This window comes from Pipistrellus hanaki (assembly GCF_964339955.1).
Source record: "Pipistrellus hanaki genome assembly, chromosome: 14".
In the NCBI taxonomy this organism is placed as follows: domain Eukaryota; kingdom Metazoa; phylum Chordata; class Mammalia; order Chiroptera; family Vespertilionidae; genus Pipistrellus; species Pipistrellus hanaki.
The window spans coordinates 52,663,215-52,687,185 of record NC_140516.1 but is presented as its reverse complement, the minus strand read 5'-3'; the positions used below and the strand labels follow the sequence as shown (position 1 = coordinate 52,687,185).

The window sequence follows — 23,971 nt, the reverse complement described above, 5'->3', positions numbered from 1 at the left end:
AATCCGGCAGGGACGCTGGGGTTGTCGCCGACTCAGCGCCGAGATTCTACGCGGCCTCTCACTCCCCCTGGCTCAATGGTTCCGCCCATCTCTGCGGCTGCGCCCCGGGGCGGGAGCTGCGCAGGCGCAGTGAGCGCGGCAGCATGGCGTCCAGGCCGAAGCGGCGCGCCGTGGGCGGTGGGAGCCCGCAGACGCCCGGCGCCCCGGTCCCGTGCCACGAGGAAGAAGAGAACGAGGAAACGGAGGACCAGGACGACGACGACGACGGCGAAGGAGACAGCGACGAGGAAGAGGACGAAGACGAGTTTGTGGGCGAGGTGAGCAGCCTCCGCGACCCCGGTTTGGCGTCCAGCTGGGAGCGCGCTTCGCGGCAGCCGCGGCCGGGGAGGGTGCAGGCGCTCCGGGCAGCGACTTCCCGCCCCCGAGGGCCTGCCGCGGGCACCCAGGCGGTAGAGGGCTCACTCGGTTCCCCTGCGGCCTCTGCACTCCGCGGCGCACAATGACCTCAGACGTTATACCCGGCCCGGCCCGCCCCTTGTCCCCAAGGGAAACCCGGCACGGCGCTGGCCTTCAGGGGCTTTAACAAACGTGTGTGTCATTAGTTCCAGAGAGGAAGGTAGAGGCAGAGAGAAACATCCACGAGGAGAGAGAACCATGGATGGGCTGCTTCCGGCCCGCCCCCTTCTGGGGATGGAGCCCGCATTCCGGGCCTGTGCCCTGGCGGGAACCTGTGATCTGGTTCACAGGTTGATGCTCCACCTCGAAGGCCAGCCGGACAGGAGTTTGTTGAGTATTTTAAAGGAATACATTCAGACCCGAGTCATGACAGTTAGTTGTTTGGTTTAGTTTGCTGATCACGTGACCTGGCTGAGCTGACTTCAGAGCCGGGTCCAGGGCCGTACAAGGACCTTGTGTTCCGGCGCTGGCCAGTTAGCGCCGGTGCTTACGTCCGTGCACATCGGGCCGGGCGGCGGAAGTGAGTTTGCTGTTCCTCTGTGGTCTCCGTCAGCCAAGACCCACGTCCCAGGACCTGCACAACCGGAAGTGCGTGCAAGTCACCTCTCACTGGAGCCCCGTGGTCCAAGTCACTTACCAGGGTCCTCCAGGGTCGATGTTGTGTGGCATTTGAAAGCATCTCGGGTTTTGTTTGTGGTGTGAAGTAATCCTTCCATTTACTTACTTGTGGGATATTTCAGTGGTCACCTAGATTGTGTCCTGGTGGTTCTGCAGATGGAGGTCAGGGACCCAGCTGCACACCTTTTGGGCCCGGTACCCCTGCCCCAGGGACTCCTGTCCTCCGTTCCCAGCTCAGATGGCGCTTCTCAAGGGAAGTCTTTCCTGGCCTTGTTTCCAAGCTGCTGTGCAGGCGCAGCTGTACGTTTACGTGAACATTTCCCTAACGTCTGTATTCCCACCCTCACCCCGGCCTTCTGAAGGCAGGGTCCTTCACGTCCTCACCTGGTCCCCTGAGTGCCGGGCACAGTGCGTGGTGCGCGGTGCACCAGGCGGTGTATCTGCCAGGTGAATGGCTGGGATCGGGCGCAGGCGGTGCGGGCCTGTGAGGTGGTCCTGTGCGGGCCCCCTGTGGCCGGCGGTGAGCGCTCCTGCGTGGCTGCTGGCTCACCCGGAGCTGCTCTCACCCGGAACCCTGGCCAGTGTCTTGTTCTTCGGCCTTTGTGAACAGGGCTGAGGGGCTTGGGGATTGGTGCGCGTTAGAGCCAGAAGGGTGTAGGTAGCGGGAGAAGGACATCTGCAGGGGGACAGAATGCCTGATGTCCTTAGAGGTTCTGTGTGATGACCAGTTTGTGTGTGATTTACAGGAAGTGAACGTTGAGTTTGAAGCTTACTCCATCTCAGACAGCGATTATGACGGAATTAAGAGATTGCTGCAGCAGGTACTGCTTTGTACTCCTAACACACAAACTCGCTCTTCTGAGAAAATCCAGGCCCGCCAGCACCGCTCTGTCAGCTCGCTCGTCTCTGCTTTAATTCCCTTCCTGTCCTCCCTCCCCCTCCCCCGGCCCCGGCCCAGAGTGAAGGCCTCTCTGTGCTTCTTCTCCCAGGCCCTTCCTCCATGGACCTGTTTTTTGTTTTTGTTTTTTAAATATATTTTATTGATCTTGTACAGAGAGGAAGGGAGAGAGATAGTTAGAAACATCGATGAGAGAGAGTCATCGATTAGCTGCCTCTTGAACACCCCCTACTGGGCATATGCCCGCAACCAAGGTACATGCCCTTTACCGGAATTGAACCCTGGACCCTTCAATCCCCAAGCTGACGCTCTATCCATTGAGCCAAACCGGTTTTGGCCTCCATGGACCTGTTGGACTGTTCCTCCTTCTGCCACACTTGCAGCTGCTGTACTTGACCACTGTTCTGTCTCGTCCTAAGTCACATCCCGGCTCTCAGGAGAGGAATTCTTCCGTGGAAGTCACATCCCGGCAGCACCTGCTGCTGCTCCGTTTTCTTTTGCCCCACACGGGAGAGAAGTGTCCTAGTCACCTTCCTGGTCAGATCATTGGCATTTCATGGTTTTTATTTGAATATGGAAATTAGGAGTATTTTTAGGTATCGCACTCTGACTCTAATTTAAAATCAATGTTTTTCTCTTAGCTTTTCCTAAAGGCACCTGTCAACACTGCAGAGCTGACGGAGCTCTTAATCCAGCAGAACCACATCGGGAGTGTGATTAAGGTCAGCAGGCAGCGGCGCTCATTCTCATTAAATTGGTTCTTTATCCTGGTGTATAGCCGGCCGGCCGGCAGGATGCTTCAGTCGGCAGGGAGCAGGAGGACTGGGTTATGAGGTGCCGCAGTGCGGGTGGTGGTGGGGAGGGAGAGAAGTGGGCTGGTTCAGAAGGCATTTGGGAGGTGAAATACGATGGGCTGGGGGAGGGGAAGGGAGTCAGGCATGACTCCGAGGGTCTGGCTAAGCATCCAGGGCAGCACATGGAGGACGGTGGGTTGGGAGGGAACCTGGGTGCGGACTGGTACATTTCGAGCTGTGATTTGCCTGTAACAATGCAAATGAGGTATTGCACAGCAGCTGGAGGGTTGGGAGTTTTCGAAGACAGGAAGTCCCACGCGGGTTCCAGGGGAGGGCGCATAGACCCCCCACCTCTTGACGGGAGGAGCGTGTGGGTCACTGTCGTACAAGGAGGGCTAGGCGATGTCCTTGGGGCCCTCTGGGAAGTACAGGCGGTCATGACCTTCTGTGCCGCTGTCAGTCTGGCAACGGATGATGCGTGTTGTGCCCACCTTGTAGGGTGGGCGGTGGACGCAGGGAGTAGCTGAGTGTAAGTGCTTAGAGCTGTGTGGTACATGGCTGGCTCTCCGTGTGGAGCTGTCACTGGTGTGGTCTGTGCCCACCCCTTTGCCCAGCTCATTGTCGACTCCATTTCCAGCCGGGACCTTCCGGGTTGGACGAGGCTGAGCAGGTCGGTCTTGGAAGAGGAACGTTTGGTGCATCTAAGACAGGCGGTTCAGGGGCAGCCACGCTTTTCATTAGCTGTTCTCTGAATTTGCCATTTCGTTCTCGCCTCTCTGTCTCTGCCTGAGAATAAGCACCCCCTGGGCATCGGTCACCTTAGGAGCCAGGACTTCGGTGAGGCATTAGCTGTTCTGGGTTGTAATATGTTGAGAATCTAGTAAAGAAAACGTCTTAGGAGCCTCGTATCCGTTAGGGCAGGAGAGGTCACGCCCAGTGTGGAAAGAGTATGGAATCGGAGGCACAGGGCCACACCGCCGTTACCCATGATGCTTTTCTGGTGACAGTGATAAGACAGTTTATTTAAACAGAGGAATGAGGCTAGATTCCAGGCTTGGTGTTCTATTTTTCCCAACCAAGTGTAAATTAAACACTTTTCTTTTTAAAACAGCAAACGGATGTTTCAGAAGACAGTGACGACGACGTGGACGGAGATGAGGTTTTTGGTTTCATAAGTCTTCTCAATCTAACCGAGCGCAAGGTGGGTCCCCCCTCGGCCACACTGCCTGTGTAACACCTGAGGTTTCTGTCCTGCCTGACAGTGTGGTAGGGCATGTGCTGTTGTGATGTCTCACTGTAGGTAATTTTTTATGTTTTTTTTTTAAAAATATTCTTATTCAGAGGAAGAGAGTGGGAGAGAGAGCTAGAAACATCAATGATGAGAGAGAATCATGGGTCGGCTGCCTCCTGCACGCCCCACGCTGGGGATGGAGTCTGCAACCCGGGCCTGTGCCCTGACTGGGAATCAGACCGTGACCTCCTGGTTCCTAGGTCAACATTCAACCCCTGAGCCACTCCGGCCGGCGTTTGTTTTGACTGGTGTGTACCAGTTCCAGCCCTTCCTCCTGTGTGTAGAGTCCCTGCCTGGCCAGGCTGACCCGTGGCTGGGCTCCCCGCCCCCCGCCAAGGGGAGGGCGCTGCTGACACGGACAGTCAGAGTTGGCGCTCATCGCTCTTTCCTGCTCTCTGCTGATCCAGGGGAAAGGGATCCCAGCTGCTTCCCCTCCTCACGGGGCGCAGGCTGCACTCTGCTTTAAATGAGCTTGCAGTCCCCGCCGCCACCTGTGAGGTGCACTAGCTCACCCCGGCCCTCTCAGCACCGTCATGGGCAGTTACACCAGGCACAGTGGCCTCAGAAGCACAAGTGCTCCCTGTCAGGCTTCTGCGGGAAGCGATGGCCTGCGGTCAGCGCCGTCTCTGCTTTCAGGGGACCCCGTGTGCCGAGCAGATCAAAGCGCTGGCTCTGCGCGGCTGTGCGAGGAGCTGTGAGAAGAGCGTGGTGGAGCAGCTGGACAAGCTCCTCAGCGACAGCTCCCGGCCCGTGGGCCTGCTCCTGAGCGAGCGCTTCGTCAACGTCCCCGCGCAGATCGCGCTGCCCCTGCACCGGCAGCTCCAGTGAGTCCGGCCCGCCGGCTCCCAGGGGTCAGAAATGGGCACGGAGAGGGTGTGGTGGGCGGCCGGGGTGGGCGCGAGTGCTCGTCCGGAGCTGCGCAGGGTCCTCGTTATCGGCTTTTCCGTTTGAATCACTAAGGCTATTCTGACAAGTCTTCGTAACCTTAAAGATTTAAGTGGCATTAAAGTTGGTGAGTCTCATGTAAACTTTTCACTCCTATTTGACTAGTTTTTCACCTTTTTCATGGGTAGATTAACGTGAAAAATGCTGAATAATTACAACAGTAACAAAAACTGAGTAAAATTCCTAAATTTCATTGGAATGAAACTCAGCGCCTGTGTCTGCCCCCTGGTGGTCAGTGAGCACCATAGCAAGTGGTCGTTCCGCTGTTCGGTCTCTTTGCATATTGGGGTTTTATATAGATTCCTCCCCTCCCCCCAAGCTCTGTAGTGGGTTTGTTTTCTCTGATTTCCCGGCGTGGCGCCCTTCTCCTGATCCTCCGGGAGAGGAAGCTGAGTGGCTGCTGTGCGTTCCCTTGTTTTTGTTTGCCGGTGCACAGGATGATGCCTACTTTTCAGGAAGGAAGCGGAGGCTTCACTGCTGTGGGGCTGACTGCAGAGATAGGGTGTGTGCAGCGTGGCTTCTGCAGCGTGAGCGGTTAGTCTTGGACTCGTGATTGGAGACTGAGCAGTCCCAGGCTCCCTTGGCATTGGGGGTGGCCATGGCCTTTGTGTGTTTCAGTCCCATGTTTGCTGTTTTAAAACTTGAGGTTCTTAGTGTCTTTAACTCGTGCACAGAGCGGTGAGGTTGAGGAATCTGAGACTCATCTGCTGACAGCTCAGAGCCTAATCTGAGCGACTCGTCACCCTGTTCTTGATGAAGCACTGTTAGAACGATCCAGAGTGCAGGCGGCAGAGCTGAAACGCACTGCTGTGCAGTGGCAGACGTAACGTCTGCACAGTGCGCGGTCCCAGCAGCCCTGCCGGGCCTCCCGCTCCCCCGGGCCTGGGGGGCTGGGCTGATGTCGCCTGGCCCGGCAGCAGACCTGTGTGTGTCTCGTAGGAAAGAGCTGGCCGAGGCACACAAGACCAACAAGCCGTGTGGGAAGTGTCACTTCTACCTTCTGATCAGCAAGACGTTTGCGGAAGCAGGAAAAAACAATTCCAAAAAGAACCAAAGCAGCCAGAAGAAAGATGAGTTAATGTTTGCAAAGGCAGAGGAAGAATTTTTCTACGAGGTAAGATGCTTGTTCACTGTGTTTGTTTAGGCGGAACCTCCTGTTCTCATTTCGGTTCTCAACCAGCAGCCCTTTCATGCCGATGTGATCAGTGTGCGTCTCTCGGGGGACAAAGGAGAGAGAGTTCACTGCTAAACCCACCTTGTTAACATCTCAGGGAATGGTGCTGGGAATGTGTTTGTTTTTGCTTTTGCTGATTTGATTTTCAAACAAATGGCTTCTTGAACAGCCTTCCGGAACAAATTAGGCTTGAGAACCAAGGTTCCCTGTATGTGGGATTTTCTTGACAGTAAGGACTCTCCCATTTTGTATCTCTTCTGAGCGTGGCCCTGTTCTCCTCCACACCCCCTGCCGGCAGCTCCCAGTGCCGGGCGCGCTAGGTTCTCACAGCCATTGCCGCCAGCCCCTGTTGGTGGTGAGTGTGCGAGGGAAACCCCGCACCTGCGGGAGGGACCAGGCGTTGGCAATGCGCTGTGAGAGCTGTGCTCCCAAACCCCGGGAGGCAGGGTCAGCCTGGCTCCAGGTGGACATGGAGTCTGAGGGACAGAGCCGTCAGTTGAGGTCCCAGCCCACCCGGTGGACCTCGTCTGGCTCCCGTGCCGCTCTGCCCCCGTCCTGGATGTCATCCCGTGAGTGGGTTTCTAGCACTTTCTTTCCTGGAAGGGTGCGTGTGCGCGATGGCAGCCACATGGAGTAAACCTCCGAGGAGGGCCCTCCCCTGGGATGGCCGCCGCCCGCATTTCTCTGGAGACTCCCGGTCAGCACTGGCCGCGCTGCGGTGCTTTCAGGAGACGGGGACTGAAGCGGGGAGGCTCTGCCAGCCTCTCGGTGTGTGTGTGGTGGTGGCACACGGCCGGCTCTGCACGCTTCCCCTCGCCCCAGCAGCTCTGCCAAGGAGGCCGCCGGGCAGCGGGGAAGGCCTGCGTTTGCAGGGTTTTCTTGTCAGCTGCCCGGTGCTGTGCCTGTTGCCGTCCGTCACAGGGGGTGACTGAGTGGCTTCAGAGTGGTAGACGGTGTGAGGGGCGATGGCTCGGTGTCACCCGCTGCTGGCGAGTGTCCCTTCGGCTTCCTCCAGCCCGTTCCTATGGAAACGCGGCAGACAGCATTCTTTGCTGCCGACTGCGTGCGGGTGGCTCACTCCGGTGTTTGTGGTTCAGAAGGCGGCCCTGCGGTTCAGCTACTCGGTGCAGGAGGAGAGCGACTCCTGTCTGGGCGGCCGGTGGTCCTTCGACGACGTCCCGATGCAGCCGCTGCGCACTGTGATGCTGGTGCCGTGTGACCGGATGGGCGAGGTCATGGCTGCGCTGGAGGAACACCTGTCTGTCTAGCCGCTCCCCGCGGGGGTGCTTGTGCTTGTGCAACCACAGAACACCCAGGAGCTTCACCGACAAACTCCAGACTGAGATTTAGCTTCTCTACACAAAGCAGGGTCCTGTGGCCTGTGTCTGTGACACATTTATAAAATGGTGTTTAACATTTCTGGTCAAATTATGAATGGTTGGTTAAAACCCTTCCCCACGAGAAGAAAAACGTGGAGTAGTAATTTAAAGAACTCAATAAAAACTTCTATATTTTATTTTTAAATAATATACAAAGTGTTCGTTTGTTTCAAGACGCTCCGTGCGGCTGGGAGGCCATTCTCCCTGAGGTGCTGCCGGCGCCACCCGCAGGCCCCGGGCCGGGGTTCCTGGTGCGGGGCTCTGGGAGGGCCAGGCGTCACTGCAGGGCGCACCTCTGCTCAGTAGTCTCGGGGCACTTCTCGCACGGCGGCTGCTCCCCTTTGGCCGGGGCGGCGGCCAGGCGGTCCAGGGCTTGCTGCAGCAGGTTCTTGCTCTCGCTGGGGGGCAGGTTGCTGAAGTAGTACTGCGGCGCCAGCTGCATGAACCTGTGCCCACAGAACCAGACAGCGCTGTTGGCGGGAGACGGCGAGCTCGCCCCCCCCTCCCTGCAGCAGCCACAGGCCGGCATTAGCGTGGCTCCTCCTGCCCTTGGCTGCTGATCTTGTGGAACCAGCCCACTAGCACTTCCCGGGCAGCTGGCTTCTCCACGTTAGGCCGCCCTCTGACCACTGGGGATCTGCACTGCCCCTCCGACCACCCGGTGCGAAGGGTCCCATCTGATGCTCGGAGGTCTCTGGGTGGTAGGAGGGCCTTCGCCTCTCCCTCTTCCTAACTCAGCCGCTCCACGGCCAGCTGAGTGGACAGCTCTTGCTTTCCCTCGGTTTCTGCCAGAGCGCCCCTCTGCCCACGTGGTGGAGGGACCTTCAGGACGGACCGGCACTGTACCAGCCTCTGGGAGGCCAGTCTGCCTCTCACCACTGCCCCGCCCCCCACACCTGTTCTCGGCAGCCAGAGGGTCTTCAGGTGCATGAGATGCCGCCCTTACCCTCCAGCTGCTTCCAGTACTGCCCTGGCCTAACCCCAAACCCTGTGGCCACAGGCACCACCTCTCCGGCGCTGCCTGGCTTCAGTCCCCCTCTCCCTGCCCTCCCCCTCAACTCAGGCTCAGTGGCTCATCAGGCCTGGCCCTGCCGGGGCCCCCGCAGCTTTCGTTCAGTTCAGAGGCATCCTGCTTTGTGTTTACGGTAACGGAGCCTCTGCTGCAGCCTGGAGGCAGGCCTGCCTGAGGATCAGAAACTCCCGTAACGGAGCCTAACGCAGTAGGAGCCCATCCCTGAGACGCACAGCTCCGGGGAGGTCTCGGAGGTGATCCGGATGTAGTTGTTCTCGCAGAGGCTGAACTTGTGGAAGAGGACCCACTCGGGCGTCTTCCCGCCGAGCGCGTAGCTCGATAGCGGGTGCAGCTGCGCCACCTGCTTGTGCGTCAGCATCAGGTAGTTGCCCGACCCGTCCACGTCCCGAGCGATCTAGGAGAGACGTGACTGTGGAGATCAGCACTCTGTGTTGTGCTTGGTTAACAACCCCAAAGGGTCCTTTCCTCCCGAGCCTTAGAGCAGAGTCCACCTGCTTCCTCCTTCCAGACCCGGAGTGAGACAGCAGTGCTGACGTCCGACCCCAGCGGTGCGGGCGCTGCAGCGGCGATGTCTGCATGAACACGCGCACACAGTGGCCTCGCTGTCTAGTCCTCAGACCCAGACGCCAGGCCCTGACCTCCTCCACGCTGAGATGCCGCCTCCAGGAGGCCGTGCTCGGAGGGGGAGGGGAGTCAGCCCCCTTCTCTGGCGTGCTGTTAGCCTCCACGAGGAGCAGCGGAGGAGGCGCTTTCTGTCTGCTGGGCATTAGCCACCCCTGAATGTGAGCGAGTTCGCCAGCAGGCCAGAGCCGGCCCGCCCTCCCCCGCCCCCGTGGACAGGGGTGCTGTTCTGGCTCAGCCCATCGCGCCCACGGGGTAGGATGTAAATACGAAGGCGCATCAGGGCTCGTTGCTTTAGTGAGCCTCAGTGAAGTGGTCACCGGAGGCTCCTGCAGGCCTGCTGGGGTCAGCCCCGTGGCCCTCACCTGCATGAAGAAGCCGGACAGCAGGGCCTTCTTGATGTTGAGCGTGTTCTCCCGGGAGCCGAACGCGGGCTCTGCGTAGGGCAGCTCGATCCGCCGGACGGTCTCCACCAGCTCGGCGCGGATGGCGTCCGCCGTCCTCAGGGCGGCGCAGCTCAGGAAGCGGTCCTGGCACCACTTCTCCACGCCGTCTGGGGGAGGGCACGGGTCAGGATCGAGGGTGGGTCTGCAGGGGCCTGGCCAGGAAGGTGCTCTCCTCTGCTTCCCTGTCCTGAGGGGTCACATGGGTGCGTGCAGGGACACACACATACACACACACACACACACACACACACACACACAGCAAGGGGGGCCGTCTAGCGGGGATGTGCCAGGCTGCGGACATCAGGGAGCACAGCTGTGACCCAGGGCGCTTGCAATGGCAGTTCCTTATTTTCTCCCCAAATCGAGAGGGCAGGAGCTGTGCCAGTCTCCCTGCGTCATCCTGCCCCCAGCAGCGCCCTTAGTGTGGCCGAGCTGAGCGCTGGGTCCAGCCCGCAGCTCCACAGCCCCACAGCCTGCAGCCGCCAGAGCTCTGGAGCTGGAGGGAGGGCTCTGCTCGGAGAGGCTGCGGTGCCCTGAGGCCTCAAGCCCGTCCCGCGGGCGTGGCCGGGGGCTGGAGAGCGGTGTTCACTCAGCTTCCAGGGAAGGAGGGCCCCGTGGTGACCCTGGGAACCGAGCAGCACTTACGCTCGCCGGCGGCACTCAGGGCCGCGTCCTGGTAGGCCTTGTAAACGTTGATGAGGGTGAAGTGGTCGCCCTCGGGGTGTAGAAACGGCCTCCAGCAGGCCAGGGCGGCGGCCTCGGCTCCACGCGGCAGGTGCGGGAAGCAGCTGGGAGCTTGGAGACAAAAGGGGTGAGGACGGCGTTAGGGAGGTTTGGGCAGCACAGCTCGGTGTGGAGCGGCCTTACTCCGACAGTCAGTTTTCCCTTTTACTCGGGCATCCAGGAGCCTGGGCTGTCCTATGTGTGTCTCCTTGTTTCGGTTTGTCTTTCTATCTGCTGGTCACTACGGCTGTCCTGCAGCGGGAGTGGGGACGGGCAGCATCAGAACACAGTTCTTCTGCAGCACAGCCTTCGGTCTGCCTGCCGCTGAAGCTTAACCTCAAGCGTGCAGACCAAGCAACGGGCAGGAGGTAAAGCCTCGCACACATCGTCTGGGGAAGAACATGTCTCGTGACACATTTTCTTCAAATTTTTCTTGATCTGCGCTGCCGTCAGCAACAGCTAACCTGGTGTGCTTTCACCAGTCAGGTTAAGACATTCACTAGCTCTGATGTAGGTTTTTTCACACGAAGGTAATGTTATAATTTTCTACCTTTTCATCTGTTAAAATGCCTGATCCCATCTAAAGATCTAGCCGTGCAGATTCACAAAGTGAGTCCGGGGTACCTGTTACCATGGCAGCGATGGTCAGCATTTCGTCCACACAGTCAAACTCGCAGGACGCCAGGATGGACTTGGAGAGCTGCGGGTCCAGGGGGAACTCGGACATGATGATCCCGAACTCCGACAGGTTCCCGTCGTTGTCCAGCGCCGCCAGGTAGTCCAGGTCCTCCAGGGCCTGCATCAGGCTCTCGGGGGCTGGGGAGAGAGCAGTCAGCCTCTGGGGCTGGGGAGAGAGCGGTCCCGAGGCGGAGGGACAGACCAGATGTCCCTCCCTGGTGAACAAACAAGACTCAGCAGTTCCCAGACAGACACCAGGCCGTGAAGGCCGACTCCTGAGCGGGGACACCAGTGATGTGAGCCACGTGACTGCCCAGCTGCTGCCTGAAAAGCTGTGGTGCAGGGAGGGCAGCCGGATGGAGCCTCAGACCCTGAGCTGTGGGGATGGTGCTGCGGGATGGGAGCCTGTGGTGGCCGGAGCCCGCTGGTCGGGGTGCGAGGAGGCAGCTGCACAGGGAACCTGGGGATCCACGGGCGCCCCCTCCATGGTCAGCAGCACACGTGAGAGCATCAGAGCCCGACAGCCACCCAGAGGATCAGAGGGCCCGTGCCGGCGCCCACACAGGACTGCGGCAGGGCAGGCGCATCCAGTCTCTCCAGGTGCCACTGCTGTCCGTGGGAGACCTCTGAGCCCCCGTCCATGCAGGGTCAGCAGTGCCTCCTCACATGGAGGTCAGCGCTCAGTGCCAGGGAAGGGAAGCGGCCGGCTTTGTGTTTAAAGAGCCGTATCAGGATCTGAGCCCACTCAGAGCCTGCAGCCCAGTTACGCCAGATCCTTTCCTCACGGTTCATGGGCCTGAAAGGGAGGCCAGCTGGCCGTCTGTGATTGCTTCCACCAGCTGACCGCGGGGCAGCTGCACCGTCCCCGCCCCGGCAGTCAGCCCCACAGCCCTGCTCCCCGCGCAGCGGCATGTGGCTGTGTGCGTGCTGTCAGGAGACAACGAGTCCTCCCTGACCGCCGTCCCCGCGACCAGCCAGTCTCAGGGGGACCGCCGAGGACGGGGTGCTGCATGCTGATGGAGAGCCTTGTGCTTCTCCCAACCGGACACCACACTTCCTGCTTCCTTCTCCCTGTGACCGCACCCCCGCTCTGTCCCCCCCACGCCGCCGGCGGTCAGCTCAGGCCCCGCCGCCGCCCGCACACCTGGCCGGTTGAGGAGGTCGCAGTGGCCCAGGCCGGCGATGGCGATGCGCTTCATGAAGAGCACCGTGCTCGTCAGGTTGGCCTCCTGCACCTCCGCCGGCTTCAGCGGCTGCATGTCCCTGGAGGCGAACTCCTCCGAGTACAGACGGAACAGCTTTCCTGGAAGAGACGGGGCGTGCTCTCCTGCCTGGCGTGGCCGTGGCCGTGGCCGTGGCCGGGTGCCCGGGAGTCGGGGGGTGCCCGCAGCTACCTGACGACGTGGAGCTGAGGATCCGCTTGCGCGCCTCCGCCTGGCTGTGGCTGATGGGCTGCCGGACCCGAGCGCTCGCCCGGATGCGGGGGTTGTACACCTGTGGGGACAGCACCCGCGTCACTGCCCCGCGGCTTCGTGACAGTCTGAGGGTGGGCCTGCCTATGCCATTTTCACTCATTTCCTTCTTTCGAGGCAGCTACAGAAAACAGTAGTCTTTATGGTTTAGGGTGGAATTGTATTACGTAGTTATAGAGCTAACACCTGTTAAAGTCAGCACCAGTGCACTTGAAACTAATCTCAGTGAGTTACTTGTGGGAAGACGCTGACGACCTTGATCAAGGGTTTACCAGAAACACCGGGAGCCTAACTGACCAGGAGGCAGCAACTCACTGAAGCAAAACCCTGACGCGGCTCCCTCCCCCTTGTGCTGCCAGCGGTGTCCGTCCGCCCAGCGCCTCCTTCCCTTCATCGTGTCCAGACCACGGAGGTGCCCCCGAGGGCAGCGGGCCCTCCCTGCCCGGAGCAAACGGCGCCCTCAGCCCTCACCCTCGCGCTCTGGTCCACAAAGGGCAGGAGCCCCAGAAGCGGACTCGGCTGTCCCCCGCTGTTGGGTGAGCGTTACCTTCCTCCTCTCCACACCCACGTCAATCACGAAGCGGACGGAGCTGCCGCCGATGAGGGCCTCCCCGGGGCTGGCGGTCAGCACCACTCGCCGCGGAGGCGCCGGGCCGCGGCACTCAGCCTCCTCGGGCGGCTTGAACAGCGCGCTCTTCTCTCTCGGGTACAAGGGCACCACCACCAGCTCGCCGCCATCCGCGTCCCGGCGACAGGCTTCGCGGCAGACGCTTTCATAGGCTTGTTCAATATCCTAGAGGCAAAGGCGACACCAGCCATGAGGGGTGGCACGTCACAGACCGAGCGTCCACAGGAAGGGGCGTGTCTGTGGCTTTAACTGAATGAGGACGCGGCAGGAGCACGCTGGGGGCTGGGGGGGGCAGTAGTCTCCCTGCTCTCTGCAGGCTGTTTCCTCTGTGAGACACACTCTCTGCCTCTACGCACTCATCCTCGTTCTGTGTTTAAACTTCACCCAAGGATGTTTTTCCATCGACTTCTTCAGAGAGAGTGGGAGAGAGAAGCAAAGACAGAAGTATCGATGTGAGAGAAGCACTATGATTGGCTGCCTCCTGCGCATGTGCCCTTGGCTGGACTGAACCCGGGACCCGTTAGTCTGCAGGTCTGCTCCACCTACTGAGCCGCCGGCCAGGGCTCACCCCGGTTTTCTAGCCCGATCAGCTCTCATCTCCGTTAACAGTGGCAGCGACACAGAAGTCACTCTCCCGTCAGTGCGAGGCGTCACTGCGTTCCTGGCGGCAGACCCAGGCACCAGGAGTCGGTCTCCGGATTCCCAGTCTCAGCATGCGTACATCCTGTCCCGGGTCCCCCCATGTCGTTCTGGGAATTATCCTCACCCCCAGCGCTTCGGACCGCCCTAGCTCTTCACTGGCTCCGGGCTGCCTGGACTTCGCAGCTGCCAGGGGGTCTGCTGCTGAGGCGGCTCCAGACGGGGAGGAGGAAAGAGCCGAGTGGGAGCAGGTGGTGCAGGTGGTTCCGCCGCCTCACGCTCAGCTGGCCCAGGGCTTGGCGGTCAGAACCTTCAGAATTTGACAAATGTGCTTTGAACATGCATTTTGGGCTGCAAGTGGTTTGTAGTCCTCTCTCTCTTCCTCAGTGTGTGCGGTGCGTTTATCTCCGTGGGCTCCTGGAGTTACCTGCGGAGCCACGGAGCCGGAGCCTCACCCGCCGGAGGAGCTGTCCGCTCTCGGGGGGAAAGGCCCGCGAGAGCCCCTCCCGGGAGACGGAACTGCCTCTCGTGCGGCTCAGAGCTGCCCGGTAACCAGCATCGTCCTTTTCACCTGGCGACCGGGCTTCCTGGTGAAGACTCCCCGAGCCTGTGCCCTGCCTTCCCGAGGCCTCGCCAGCGACACTGACAGCCGAATCGCTGTCATCAGTTCTCCTCCCGTCTCCGCAGTCACTTCCGGACTCTGCTGGAGGAGGACCCGGTAATATAAGTCCGAGGTGGACGAGGAGTCACTGCTGAGGAAGCTGTCAGCTCACACGGCGAGCTGATAACACGCTCTCGCTGCCTGGGTTTCCGAACTACTGTCCGCACGGAGCAGATGCAGCCTCCGCTGTGAGCCTGGGTCCCAGGGTGGGGACCAGCCCTCCCTGGCTCCACCGGCCGCGGAGGAAGCAGGTGGCCACGTGGGGAGAGCCCAACAGGTTCCTTCGGGGCTTCTGCTCGGTCACGGGATCACTGCCTACGTGGGTCACAGTCTGAAACAGGACTTCGGAGTGAGGAGGGTAGGAAGGCCCAGGAAGCCACCCTCGGACGGAAGGTCTCGTTCTGGAGACTGAGGCTCAGAGTCAGGGTAGCGGAGGGAAGGCCCGCGCGCAGCTGCAGTACACACACAGGGGTCCCCAAACCGCCCGCCACTAAAAGCAGCGACAGGCTGTGCCACGTTCCCAGTCGTTCTTCCGAAGACTCCAGGTGGAGACTGTTCTTCCTCTCTGCAGACCAGGTGCCCAGCTGTCAGTGTCCCTCTGCCCGACCCGCTGGCTGTTGTGGGAGCGCCTGTGGGGCCTCGTTTGCTTGTTTACTGACCCCGCCCACAGCCGTAGCTTGTTAGGTCCCGTCTCCTCTCCAGCAGACCGCCGGTCCTGGGGAGGGAACTAGCCCCGGGGTCGCTCCATGGACCTGCAGGAGGCCTCCTCCCGCCTGCGCTCAGAGCAGCTCCTGGTTTTAGAGACGCTTCCTCTGCAGGCGGGTTTATTTACCTGCCCACGTGTCCTCCAAAGTGACAAAGCGAGGAGCCAAATACCTAGCTCAGCGGCAAACTGGACCCTGAAAGCACCCGCGGTTCAAGGGTCCCCGGCGTCCCCGCTCCTCGGCGGGGTCAGAGCTCGTCACTCACTCGTTCGCAGGCCAGGAAGACGACGATGTCGCCCTTCTCGCCCGAGTGGTGGATCTCGAAGACGAGGCGCAGGACGGGCTCCAGGGCGCCCCCCGGGGCCCCGCTGAGGTGCACCACCTCCACGGGGCGCCCGCCCGGCACCTCCACCAGCGGCACGGCGCCATAGAGCGCGCGGAGCCGGCCGAGCAGCGGGGGCGGCGTGCAGACGACCAGCCTCAGCTCCGGCCGGGCCAGCAGCACGCCCTTGAGGAGCCCGAGCAGCACGTCGGTGGCGATGCTCCTCTCCTGCACGTCGTCCAGGACGACCACGCCGTAGCTGGCCAGGAAGGGGCTGGACATCATCTCGCGCTGCAGCATGTCGTCCGTGCAGTACCTGCGGGGGCGACAGCTAGCCTCATGCGGGGACTGCCCCCGCCTCCCGGGACCACGAGATGCTGGGCTGGGCCCCCTGTAACTGGAGTTCAGAGCCTTCACTGGGCCGAGTCCTTCCCGCCGGAAAAACTGACAGACCCTCACAACCGCAAAACGCGCGTGCGTCCACTTTAAACCGGACAGACGGCCACAGGCCCCGAGAGCCTCGAGCCCAGGGAAGGCTCTGCCCTCAGCGCTATTGGTGCCCAGGCTCCGTGAGCTCCACCGGCCATCTCCCTCGCTGACGGCGCGTGTGCTTTCACAAGTAAATCTGCTGTGAGCCAGCGCCGTGCTGAGTCCAGAGTCCTCTCGCCATGGCATTGAGGGGGAGGGGGGCTGGGCCTGGCAGACCTCAGCTGACCCTTCCAAGGAAGAAAAGGAAGGACGAGAGCACTTACTAAGCCCCACGTGTGCGCCAGGCACTGCTGCTGCCTTTCTCATTTAACCTTCAGGATAAATCTTGAAGGTAGACGTTACTAGCTCAAATTTATAAATAAGGAGACTTGGGAAAGTAGTTTGAAAAACACGGATCTAAACAGCCATGGTGAGGGCTCATGTCCAGTTTTGTAACCGCATCCGGGTTTTCTGTTTACACTGTGGGAGGTCAGGGAAGCCTTCCTGGAGGAGGTGACCCTGGCATGGACAGGGGAATCAGCCAAGCCCGAAGAGGCACGGCTCAGCAAGCAGAGGGGTGGTGCGGATGGCGAGACCCCAGGTCTGGTGGGCACACGGCCAGCCTGTACGGACCCACCTGAGGTGGGGCTGGAGAAGACAAGACTGAGGTCTGGGGGCCACCCAACAAGTGACCTCCCTGAGGGTCACGAGGGTCGTGGAGAACTAGACCAGGAATCCGGACGAGGCCAGGCTGGGACAGCCGTCAGGAGCACGGCGATGTCTGGGCGTGGAATGAGGGGCACACGCTCCGGAGACGGGGAGACACCGGCCCAGGGCCAGCACGGCAGGCAGGACCCACCCTCCTCAGGATGGTCTGGGTGTGGAATGGGGTCACACGCTCCGGGGATGGGGCCCCGGCCCAGGGCCAGCACGGCAGGCGGACCCACCCACCTCAGGATGGTCTCGCTGGAGCAGCAGTTCTCAAACGGGACCACGTAGCCCACCTCGTGGCCAATGTTGACGTCCATCTCGTCCGCCACGCGCAGGGCGAGCTGCACGGCGGGCTGCTTGTGCGCCTGCGTGCACACCACGCCGCCGTGCTGGTAGCGGACGGACAGGCAGTACTCGGCGCACCACTGCGGCACCTGCGGGCGAGGGGAAGTCCCGGTCATGGTGTAAGCGGGTCACCAGCGAGTCACCCTGACTGAACCTCCAAACAGTCTGTTTACCCAGTTACCACGGCAACGAAGGAAAGCCAGAGGATAGGAAGGCGTTAGCAGGACTGTTAGCGATTCCCAGATGTTTTTTAAAAAGGGCAGGTAAAAGTAAAAGGCAAAGTACATGTGTTTTTAACCTCAGCTATATTTCTGGGGGGAAAAACAAACAAAACAAAAACAAACACAAAACAAACACAAAACAAAAAAACTAATCTATTTATGACTTACTTTCTGGCTCCAGGAAACCTCCGTAAGAAACATGTCTTACCATATCAACTACTGTGTTTTAAGCAAAGTAAACATTGCATAGCATTGAGATGAGAAATGGTGACTCAAGGTGAAAGCATTTAAATTTAAATGCTCAGGATAAAGTAAACAGATGAGCTCGTTAGCATCTCCTGTATTTAAAGGCAAACACACCGGCTTGTCTCAGGTGCACTGGGGCGGGGGTGGCTGGTGGGAAGTGTGAGCCCACGTGTGTGTACAGTCCCGGCCCCGCCAGCGAAGCGCGCTGTCCGCCTCTCAGCCTGTCCTCGGCGGCTTCCCGCTGGGACGTGGGAGGGGAGCCGGGGTGGGGGTTCACAGCCGGGGCAGTGACGCCACCTCGGGGTGCAAAGGAGGCGGACGTCATGGGTGTCCTGAGAACCAGGTCTGGCCCCCGGCTCCCTGGGTGCCGTGAGGACCGGGTCCGGCCCTGGCTCCCCGAAAGGTGAGGTGGCCGCCTGCCGCTTTAGGGGAGGCGGCCTGGCGACCAGGATCTGATCTGCATCGGGGCCTTCCGACACCAGGGACTGAAATTCTACGAGCTGCACCATCTCAGCCAGCAAAGTCCTCCACCCGCCCCAGGCGACAGGCACGGGCGCGGGGCTGCTGGAGTCCTCGGGGTGGGCCCAGTCCAGACCAGAACCTGTAGCGGCTGTGGCGTCCTGTACCGGCTCGGCGCTGCCCGCGGGGGACACGTACAGGCAGATGCCCGCCCGGCTCCTCCCACAGACCAGCCTGCCTGTGCCAGGGCCCCCCACTCACTCCTCACTCAGCACTAGTCACCGAGTCCACACCTGGGGCAGCCTTAGGCCCCCGTGCCCCCCTTCCAGACTCAAGATCCCCCCCCAGACAAGAGTCCCCCCTCCCCCCCAGCTTTACCAACAAGCCATCCAGGCATCCTGCCAGTCACACCCTGAAGCCCTGGCAGGCACAGCACGTGGCTCAGCTTTAAAATCCACGCAGCTGAGGCCACGGGCGTGGGCCTGCTCCCACCTCCAGGAAACCCAGAGGCACGCTAACCCCAGGCGCCGGCACCCTGGCCCGGGCCCTGGCGTGCAGCCGGGACCTCACTGCTGCTGCGCGGCCTGTGGCCCCGGCCGGGCTGTGTGTGAGGACACTCACCTGCGAGCTCTTGCCGCACCGGGCCTCCCCGCAGACGATGACCACCTGGCTCTGCAGCAGGCTCTCCATGAAGGAGTACTTCTCCGCCCAGATGGGCAGCGCCTCCCGCTCCCGCAGCAGCTTGTAGAAGCGCGAGGAGTAGGGCAGCCCGTCGAAGGGGTTCAGCTCCAGGTCCTCGCAGGCCGGCAGGCCGTCCTCCTCGCCCTCGCTGGACTCCGGGGACTCGGGGAAGTAGCGCTTTTCCGCCGAGGAGTCGGGACATTCCAGCTCTTCGTCCATCCTGCCGAGGAGCTCACGCGGCGGTCATCCCAGCCGAGTCCTCCCGGGGCCTCTGCATGCGGGGAGGGCTGACCCTCAGGATTGGTGCAGGCTCCAGGCGCCCTCCCCGGGTCCGGGTCTCAGCACCCCGCTCAGTGCCGTCGGGAGCCGGGCTGGAAACAGAAAAGCCAGGTCAGGCCGCAGTGTCCGAAGAAAACCGCGGCTCTCCTGTGCCGCCTCCTCCCTGCCCGTGGAGCCCGGAGCTGGGCGGCTCTGAGCCCTCTCGGCTGCCCAGCTTGGAAAGTGCCTCCACGGGGACAGTGCTCCCTGCCATGCCCGCACCGGCCGGCCGGCCCACAGTGAACGGAAAGCCTCGGGGAGGGCGGGGGGGCTCCGGCCCTGGCCTCGGCCTCCCCGAGGCGCGGGCCCAGGAGAGGCGATGGGCGTCCGCTGAGCGCCCCGAGGCTCCGACCACGAGAGGTCTGCTGTTGTTTAAGTTAGGATTCCCTCTGATTAGAGGAGCCGTTTTAAAACGCCACCTGCACCCGCTCGTGCTATCGGCAGAGTCCAGGCGTCAGGGTGAGCTCTTTCCCGGGGGCCCAGCCTTGCCCCGGGGCCGCTGGTCTAACGCACCAGAACCCGGCGTCTGTGGGGTCCCAGGGCCTCTAACCTCCAGGTCAGGTTCAGGAGGCAGCAAAGACAACATGCCACTTAAACGAAGGAGAGACATGTCCTACGAAAGGACAGACCTCCCCTTCCTCACCACCCTCCCCTTCCCCCCGGCAGGAAGGGCCTGCTGCTCCGGGACGGGGTGTGACCGGCAGCCCCAGGGCCGGGGACAAGCCCCTTTCACTTAACCAGGGAAACTAAAAAGAAAAAAGTCAATCAAAAGAACAAATCCAAACATGGCATTTCGCCCTTTAAATGGCTTTGCGGGCCCAGGTGCCGCGCTGTGGCTGTGGGGGGTGTTGGTGGCGGAGGGCCAGTTCCGGCCGAAGGAATAGGCGGCTCCGGCCGAGGACAGGCACGTGGGCGAGCCTCCGGCTGAGGGAGTTGGCTGTCCCGCCCCCGCCCCCGCCCAGGACACTGAGGGCCAGAGAGAACACTGTGCTGGGAAGAAATAACCATAAAACAGGAAATGTGTTGCTCTTTCAAAGAAAGAAAAAACATTTAAAAACTTTGAAAAATATAGTTTAATCACCTCCATGAAGTTAGTAACATGTTTAATATGTAACTATCCCCAGGCTTGTTACACTTCCATTTCACTGTCACCGAAGCCAACGGCTTATCCTCCCTGGGACTTTCAACTTGTAGGGCACCTTTTTCTGTCGGTGTTTTCCTGACTCCAAGCTCCCAAAACACATTCTATTTAACTTCTAGTGTCTGCCGGAACCTTTCTTGAACAGGTAGAGTAAAACTTCAGAACTTTATTTCAAAAGCCTTACTTCTAGAGTTCTAACAGGTTGACAATGTCTTGTTTTTAAGTAAGCAAATCAAATTAATTGGATTTTAAAAACACAAGTAAAATATTCACTTAGAACTCAATATTGGTCCATATCATATGCAGCTTGAATAATCCATTACTTTTCAAAGGATCCTAGGCTCTGTGATAGTTTACAATTTTTAGACTTACGTACAGAACGACTTCCCAAACTCAACCAGTGCGTACGTATCATAACATACCACTCCCTCCACAGAAGTTTATAAACAAAGTGCTTTATTAGAACTTCAAATGCCTGATCACACTCAGTGCTTTTCAGTATTACTTTGATGACTTTTCTTTGCTGAGCAGTAGCAGCGTGAATAGGTGTGCTAGGTATTAGTGTGGCTGGTTAACGCCTGGTGAGCGAGCTGAGCAAACGAGGAGCCCACGAGGAGCTGAAAGCTGTGCTGTCTCCAGCCAGGGGAGCGCCTGCGGGGACCGGCCTCCGTGCCTTTGCCCGGCTGTGCTCTGCCCGCTCTCACGCCATGGCCACTCCCAGTCCCGAGGTACCAACCCCCGACCCAGGATGCCCCGGCCGTGTGGGAGCTCAATAAGGGCTTACTGCCTGCCTGAAGCAGTCACAGCCTTTAATACACACCTGCTTCCATCCGAATCTAGATCTCATGCACTTACTTGTTCTCACGTGACGATGAGAACCCACTGCAGGTTTTATTACCCCCGTTAGCAATGAGGAGTCATAGGGCTGGCTTTCCCACCGTGGCCCAGCTAGCAATTAGTTAAACCTCCCTGACCAGAGGCGTGTCCTGGCTCCAGCATTATCTGCCTCAAACGATGAGGCACACCGGGAAACCACCGAGAGAGGAAAGCACACAGAGAAGCCAAAACCATGGGCCTGGCTCCCCAAGTGCGCAAACAGAGGCACAGGGCCGCCCACGGAGGAGGGGGAGCCATAAGGAAGTGTAGGACAGGGCTAAGCTCCGCCGTGCCCGGAGGAGAGGCGCCTTCTGTGGGCCTCAGCCTAATCCCGGGGGGCTTCCCAGAGGCGGCGCAGCCCATTACGCTCTCCCCCTCCCCTGTATGGAGAAAACACGGGAGAATGAAAAGGTAATGGCTTTCAGCACTGACTAAACTCACGTGTTTCAGAAAGCAGCCAAGAAAGATAAACAGCACCCTCACTCTGGTAAAAAACAAAACAAAAACAAAAAAACCAGAACAAAACAAAATAAAAACCCAGCAACGAAAATAAAAACTTCTCCAACTTGTGATAGTCAGGCTAGGAAACAACATTCATTTGCTTTTTAAAAAGAAGTTGTCCTGCCGAAAACCAGTTTGGCTCAGTGGATAGAGTGTCGGCCTGTGGACTGAAGGGTCCCGGGTTCGATTCCAGTCAAGGGCATGTACCTTGGTTGTGGGCACATCCCCAGTGGGGGGTGTGCAGGAGGCAGCTGATCAGTGTTTCTCTCTTATCGATGTTTCTAGCTCTCTATCCCTCTCCCTTCCTCTCTGTAAAAAATCATTACAAAAAAAAAAGAGTCATCCTGCCGGCCTGAACAATGTTACTCTGCAATAGAGTTATCGTGACTCTGAACCCGAGGCGGCGATAGAGTTATCTTGGCTCTGAATCCGGCGGCCAGGAGAGCTCAGCGAGAAGACAGGCTCCCTGTCCCCGTCGCTGCCCGGCACCCTTGGTTTGTTACATTTCCTTAACCAGCCAAGGAAGCAGGAGGGAACTTGTAGCCAGGAGCTTGGAAACTTAAAAAAAAAAAAAGCAGTAAGGGCCATTCGCGTGACCATTGACATCCTGAAGGTGCCAGTGAGAGAGAAACAGGAAAGCAGCGTAGACCCCACGGGGAAGCCAGCACCTGCCGTTCACCTCCCCGGTGCCTGCAGCCGCCTCTGAGCCGCAGGTTCCCCGGGAATGAACGGAGCACATCCCGCCATCGCTGTCTGCAGCGGCTTCCTGAACACTCTCCTCCCCATGGGACTCTACCAAGTCCCACCCCGTCCCGGTGCAGGGAGAGACACTGAACCTCGTCCCTGCGCTAGACCTCGAGGGCCTTTCCCCCTGAACCCCATTCCCCCTCCCACCGGCATTTCTCCCCTGGGCGCCCTGACCCCTCACCCAGCTGCTGCTCTCACAGCTGCCAAAGCCGCCTGGTGCCTAGACTTTCAACACTGTGTCCACCCAAGCAGCCTTCTCCCCACCGCGAGGGGCTTCTCCACGGTCTGACACCCACTGGACCACCCTGCCCGGCCCGGCCGCCTCGGCACGGAGCTGTGGGGGAGTGTAGCCCTTTCTGAGTTCTCACCGCCAGTTTGTATCGGTGTCTGCCATGTCTGATTACACTGTTACTAATGAGCATCCCTGCTCCCTGGATGAAAGGCCGATTCATGGCTGAGCTGTTGGTCTGAAGCATGGGCCGCGGGACCACTGCTGATCTCAGACACGTTCTGGGCAGAAGGCACCCTCCCTGTCCTCGAGCTTCAAAAGCAGCTCGTGCACCTGTGTCTCAGCGGGTGGTGAGGGCTCTGGGCCATCACACAGGTCGCCTGGACAAGCCCCCCTGGCCCCGGAGGGGTTGGCCGCGGTGGGGACCGGCCCTGCCCGCGGCCCGCAGGGTGCCCGCTCCTCTGGCTCGGTTTCCCCTGAGGACTCTGCCCGGAGAGGGAGGTAACTCCCCGGGCACCTGTCATCCCGGGTGGGAATCTGGTGGTGAAGGATGAGTCACCCCGGTCCTGACCCAGGAAAGCTCTGCTCCCCGACCCGCCCGCGGAGGCAGGAACGGGGGAGGCCCCTCTGGGGCTGGACCCCCGACCCCGATCCCCGGCCCCTCTGCACCCTCTCCTCCCCTTTAACCTCCGCCCTCCTGGACCGGGCCCCTCGGATTGTCTGCGTTTTCCTGGGGCCGACCCGGGCTCCAGGGGCCGGTCCGGACAGCTGGAGGGACCTGCTGTCTCAGCCCGCACCCTGTGCTGCCGGGCGGGCTGGTCCTACAGACACGGAAACTCACGGACCGGAGAGCCCGGCCCCGGCCCCTGGCGTCCCGGCCCCCCAATCCCCGGCCCCGACCCCCCTCCGCGCCCCCGGCCCCCCGCTCCCCTCACCCCCCCCGCCCCCGGCCGCCCGCTCCCCAGCCCCGGGCCCCCGGCCCCCGGCCGGAGCCTGACCCTCGTGCGGACCCAGCGCGGCCGGCCGGACCTCCCGCTGCGGGTCCGGGACGGGCTTCCCGGGCCACAGGGGCTCCGATGGGCGCGGCGCTGCCCGGGAGGCGGCACGAGGATCCCCCCAGCCCGGCGACACCCCGGCCGCCGAGGGGTCCCCCTGCCGGCGGGGCGGGTGCAGCCGCTCCTCCCGCCGGCCGGGCCGGGCTTCGGGCTCCGGCTCCGGCCCCGGGCAGCGGGGGCCGCCGTCGCCCTCGGTCTCCCCCGGGGCCGGGGCCGGGGCCGGGGCCGGGGCCGGGGCCGGGGCCGGGGCCGGGACCCGGACGCGGCCGGGCGGGAGCCGCACCAGGTGCCGGCGGCCTTACCTGCGGGCCCGGCGGACGGCGTCCAGGCCCCGCTCCCCCCCCGGGCCCCGGGCCGCGGGCCTCGGGCAGCGGCGGGGCGGAGGCCGGCGCGGGCGGACAGGCGCCGGGCACGCGGGGCCCCGGGCGGCGCGACACCCACCGGCGCGGCGGCGTCTCGGCGCGTCTCCGGCGGCGCCCGCTCCGCTCGGC

General features: G+C 60.9%; 2 protein-coding genes across 4 annotated transcripts; one reads left to right on the top strand and one right to left on the bottom strand.

Annotated features, from left to right (window-relative positions):
- Positions 1-108: 108 nt before the first annotated feature.
- On the top strand, positions 109-7,699 carry BCCIP (BRCA2 and CDKN1A interacting protein). Of its 2 annotated transcripts, none has more exons than XM_084904586.1 (7): positions 109-317; positions 1,821-1,895; positions 2,614-2,694; positions 3,878-3,967; positions 4,694-4,881; positions 5,942-6,116; positions 7,274-7,699. In XM_084904586.1, exons 1-7 carry the CDS (start codon positions 144-146, stop codon positions 7,442-7,444), a joined length of 954 nt encoding a protein of 317 aa, XP_084760712.1. In that variant the 5' UTR covers positions 109-143; the 3' UTR covers positions 7,445-7,699. The 2 variants fall into 2 exon arrangements, with proteins under 2 accessions (XP_084760712.1, XP_084760713.1); XM_084904587.1 differs by having other exon boundaries at positions 7,277-7,692.
- DHX32 (DEAH-box helicase 32 (putative)) lies at positions 7,660-23,932 on the bottom strand. Of its 2 annotated transcripts, none has more exons than XM_084904462.1 (12): positions 23,783-23,932; positions 18,554-18,984; positions 16,902-17,095; positions 15,426-15,798; positions 13,076-13,321; positions 12,451-12,550; positions 12,201-12,359; positions 11,003-11,194; positions 10,301-10,450; positions 9,575-9,762; positions 8,801-8,982; positions 7,660-8,001 (listed from the first exon to the last, which is right to left on the bottom strand). In XM_084904462.1, the coding sequence occupies exons 2-12, from the start codon at positions 18,830-18,832 to the stop codon at positions 7,833-7,835; spliced, it is 2,232 nt and encodes a 743-aa protein (XP_084760588.1). In that variant the 5' UTR covers positions 18,833-18,984; positions 23,783-23,932; the 3' UTR covers positions 7,660-7,832. The 2 variants fall into 2 exon arrangements, with proteins under 2 accessions (XP_084760588.1, XP_084760589.1); XM_084904463.1 differs by lacking the exon at positions 23,783-23,932 and adding an exon at positions 19,357-19,377.
- Positions 23,933-23,971: the final 39 nt, after the last annotated feature.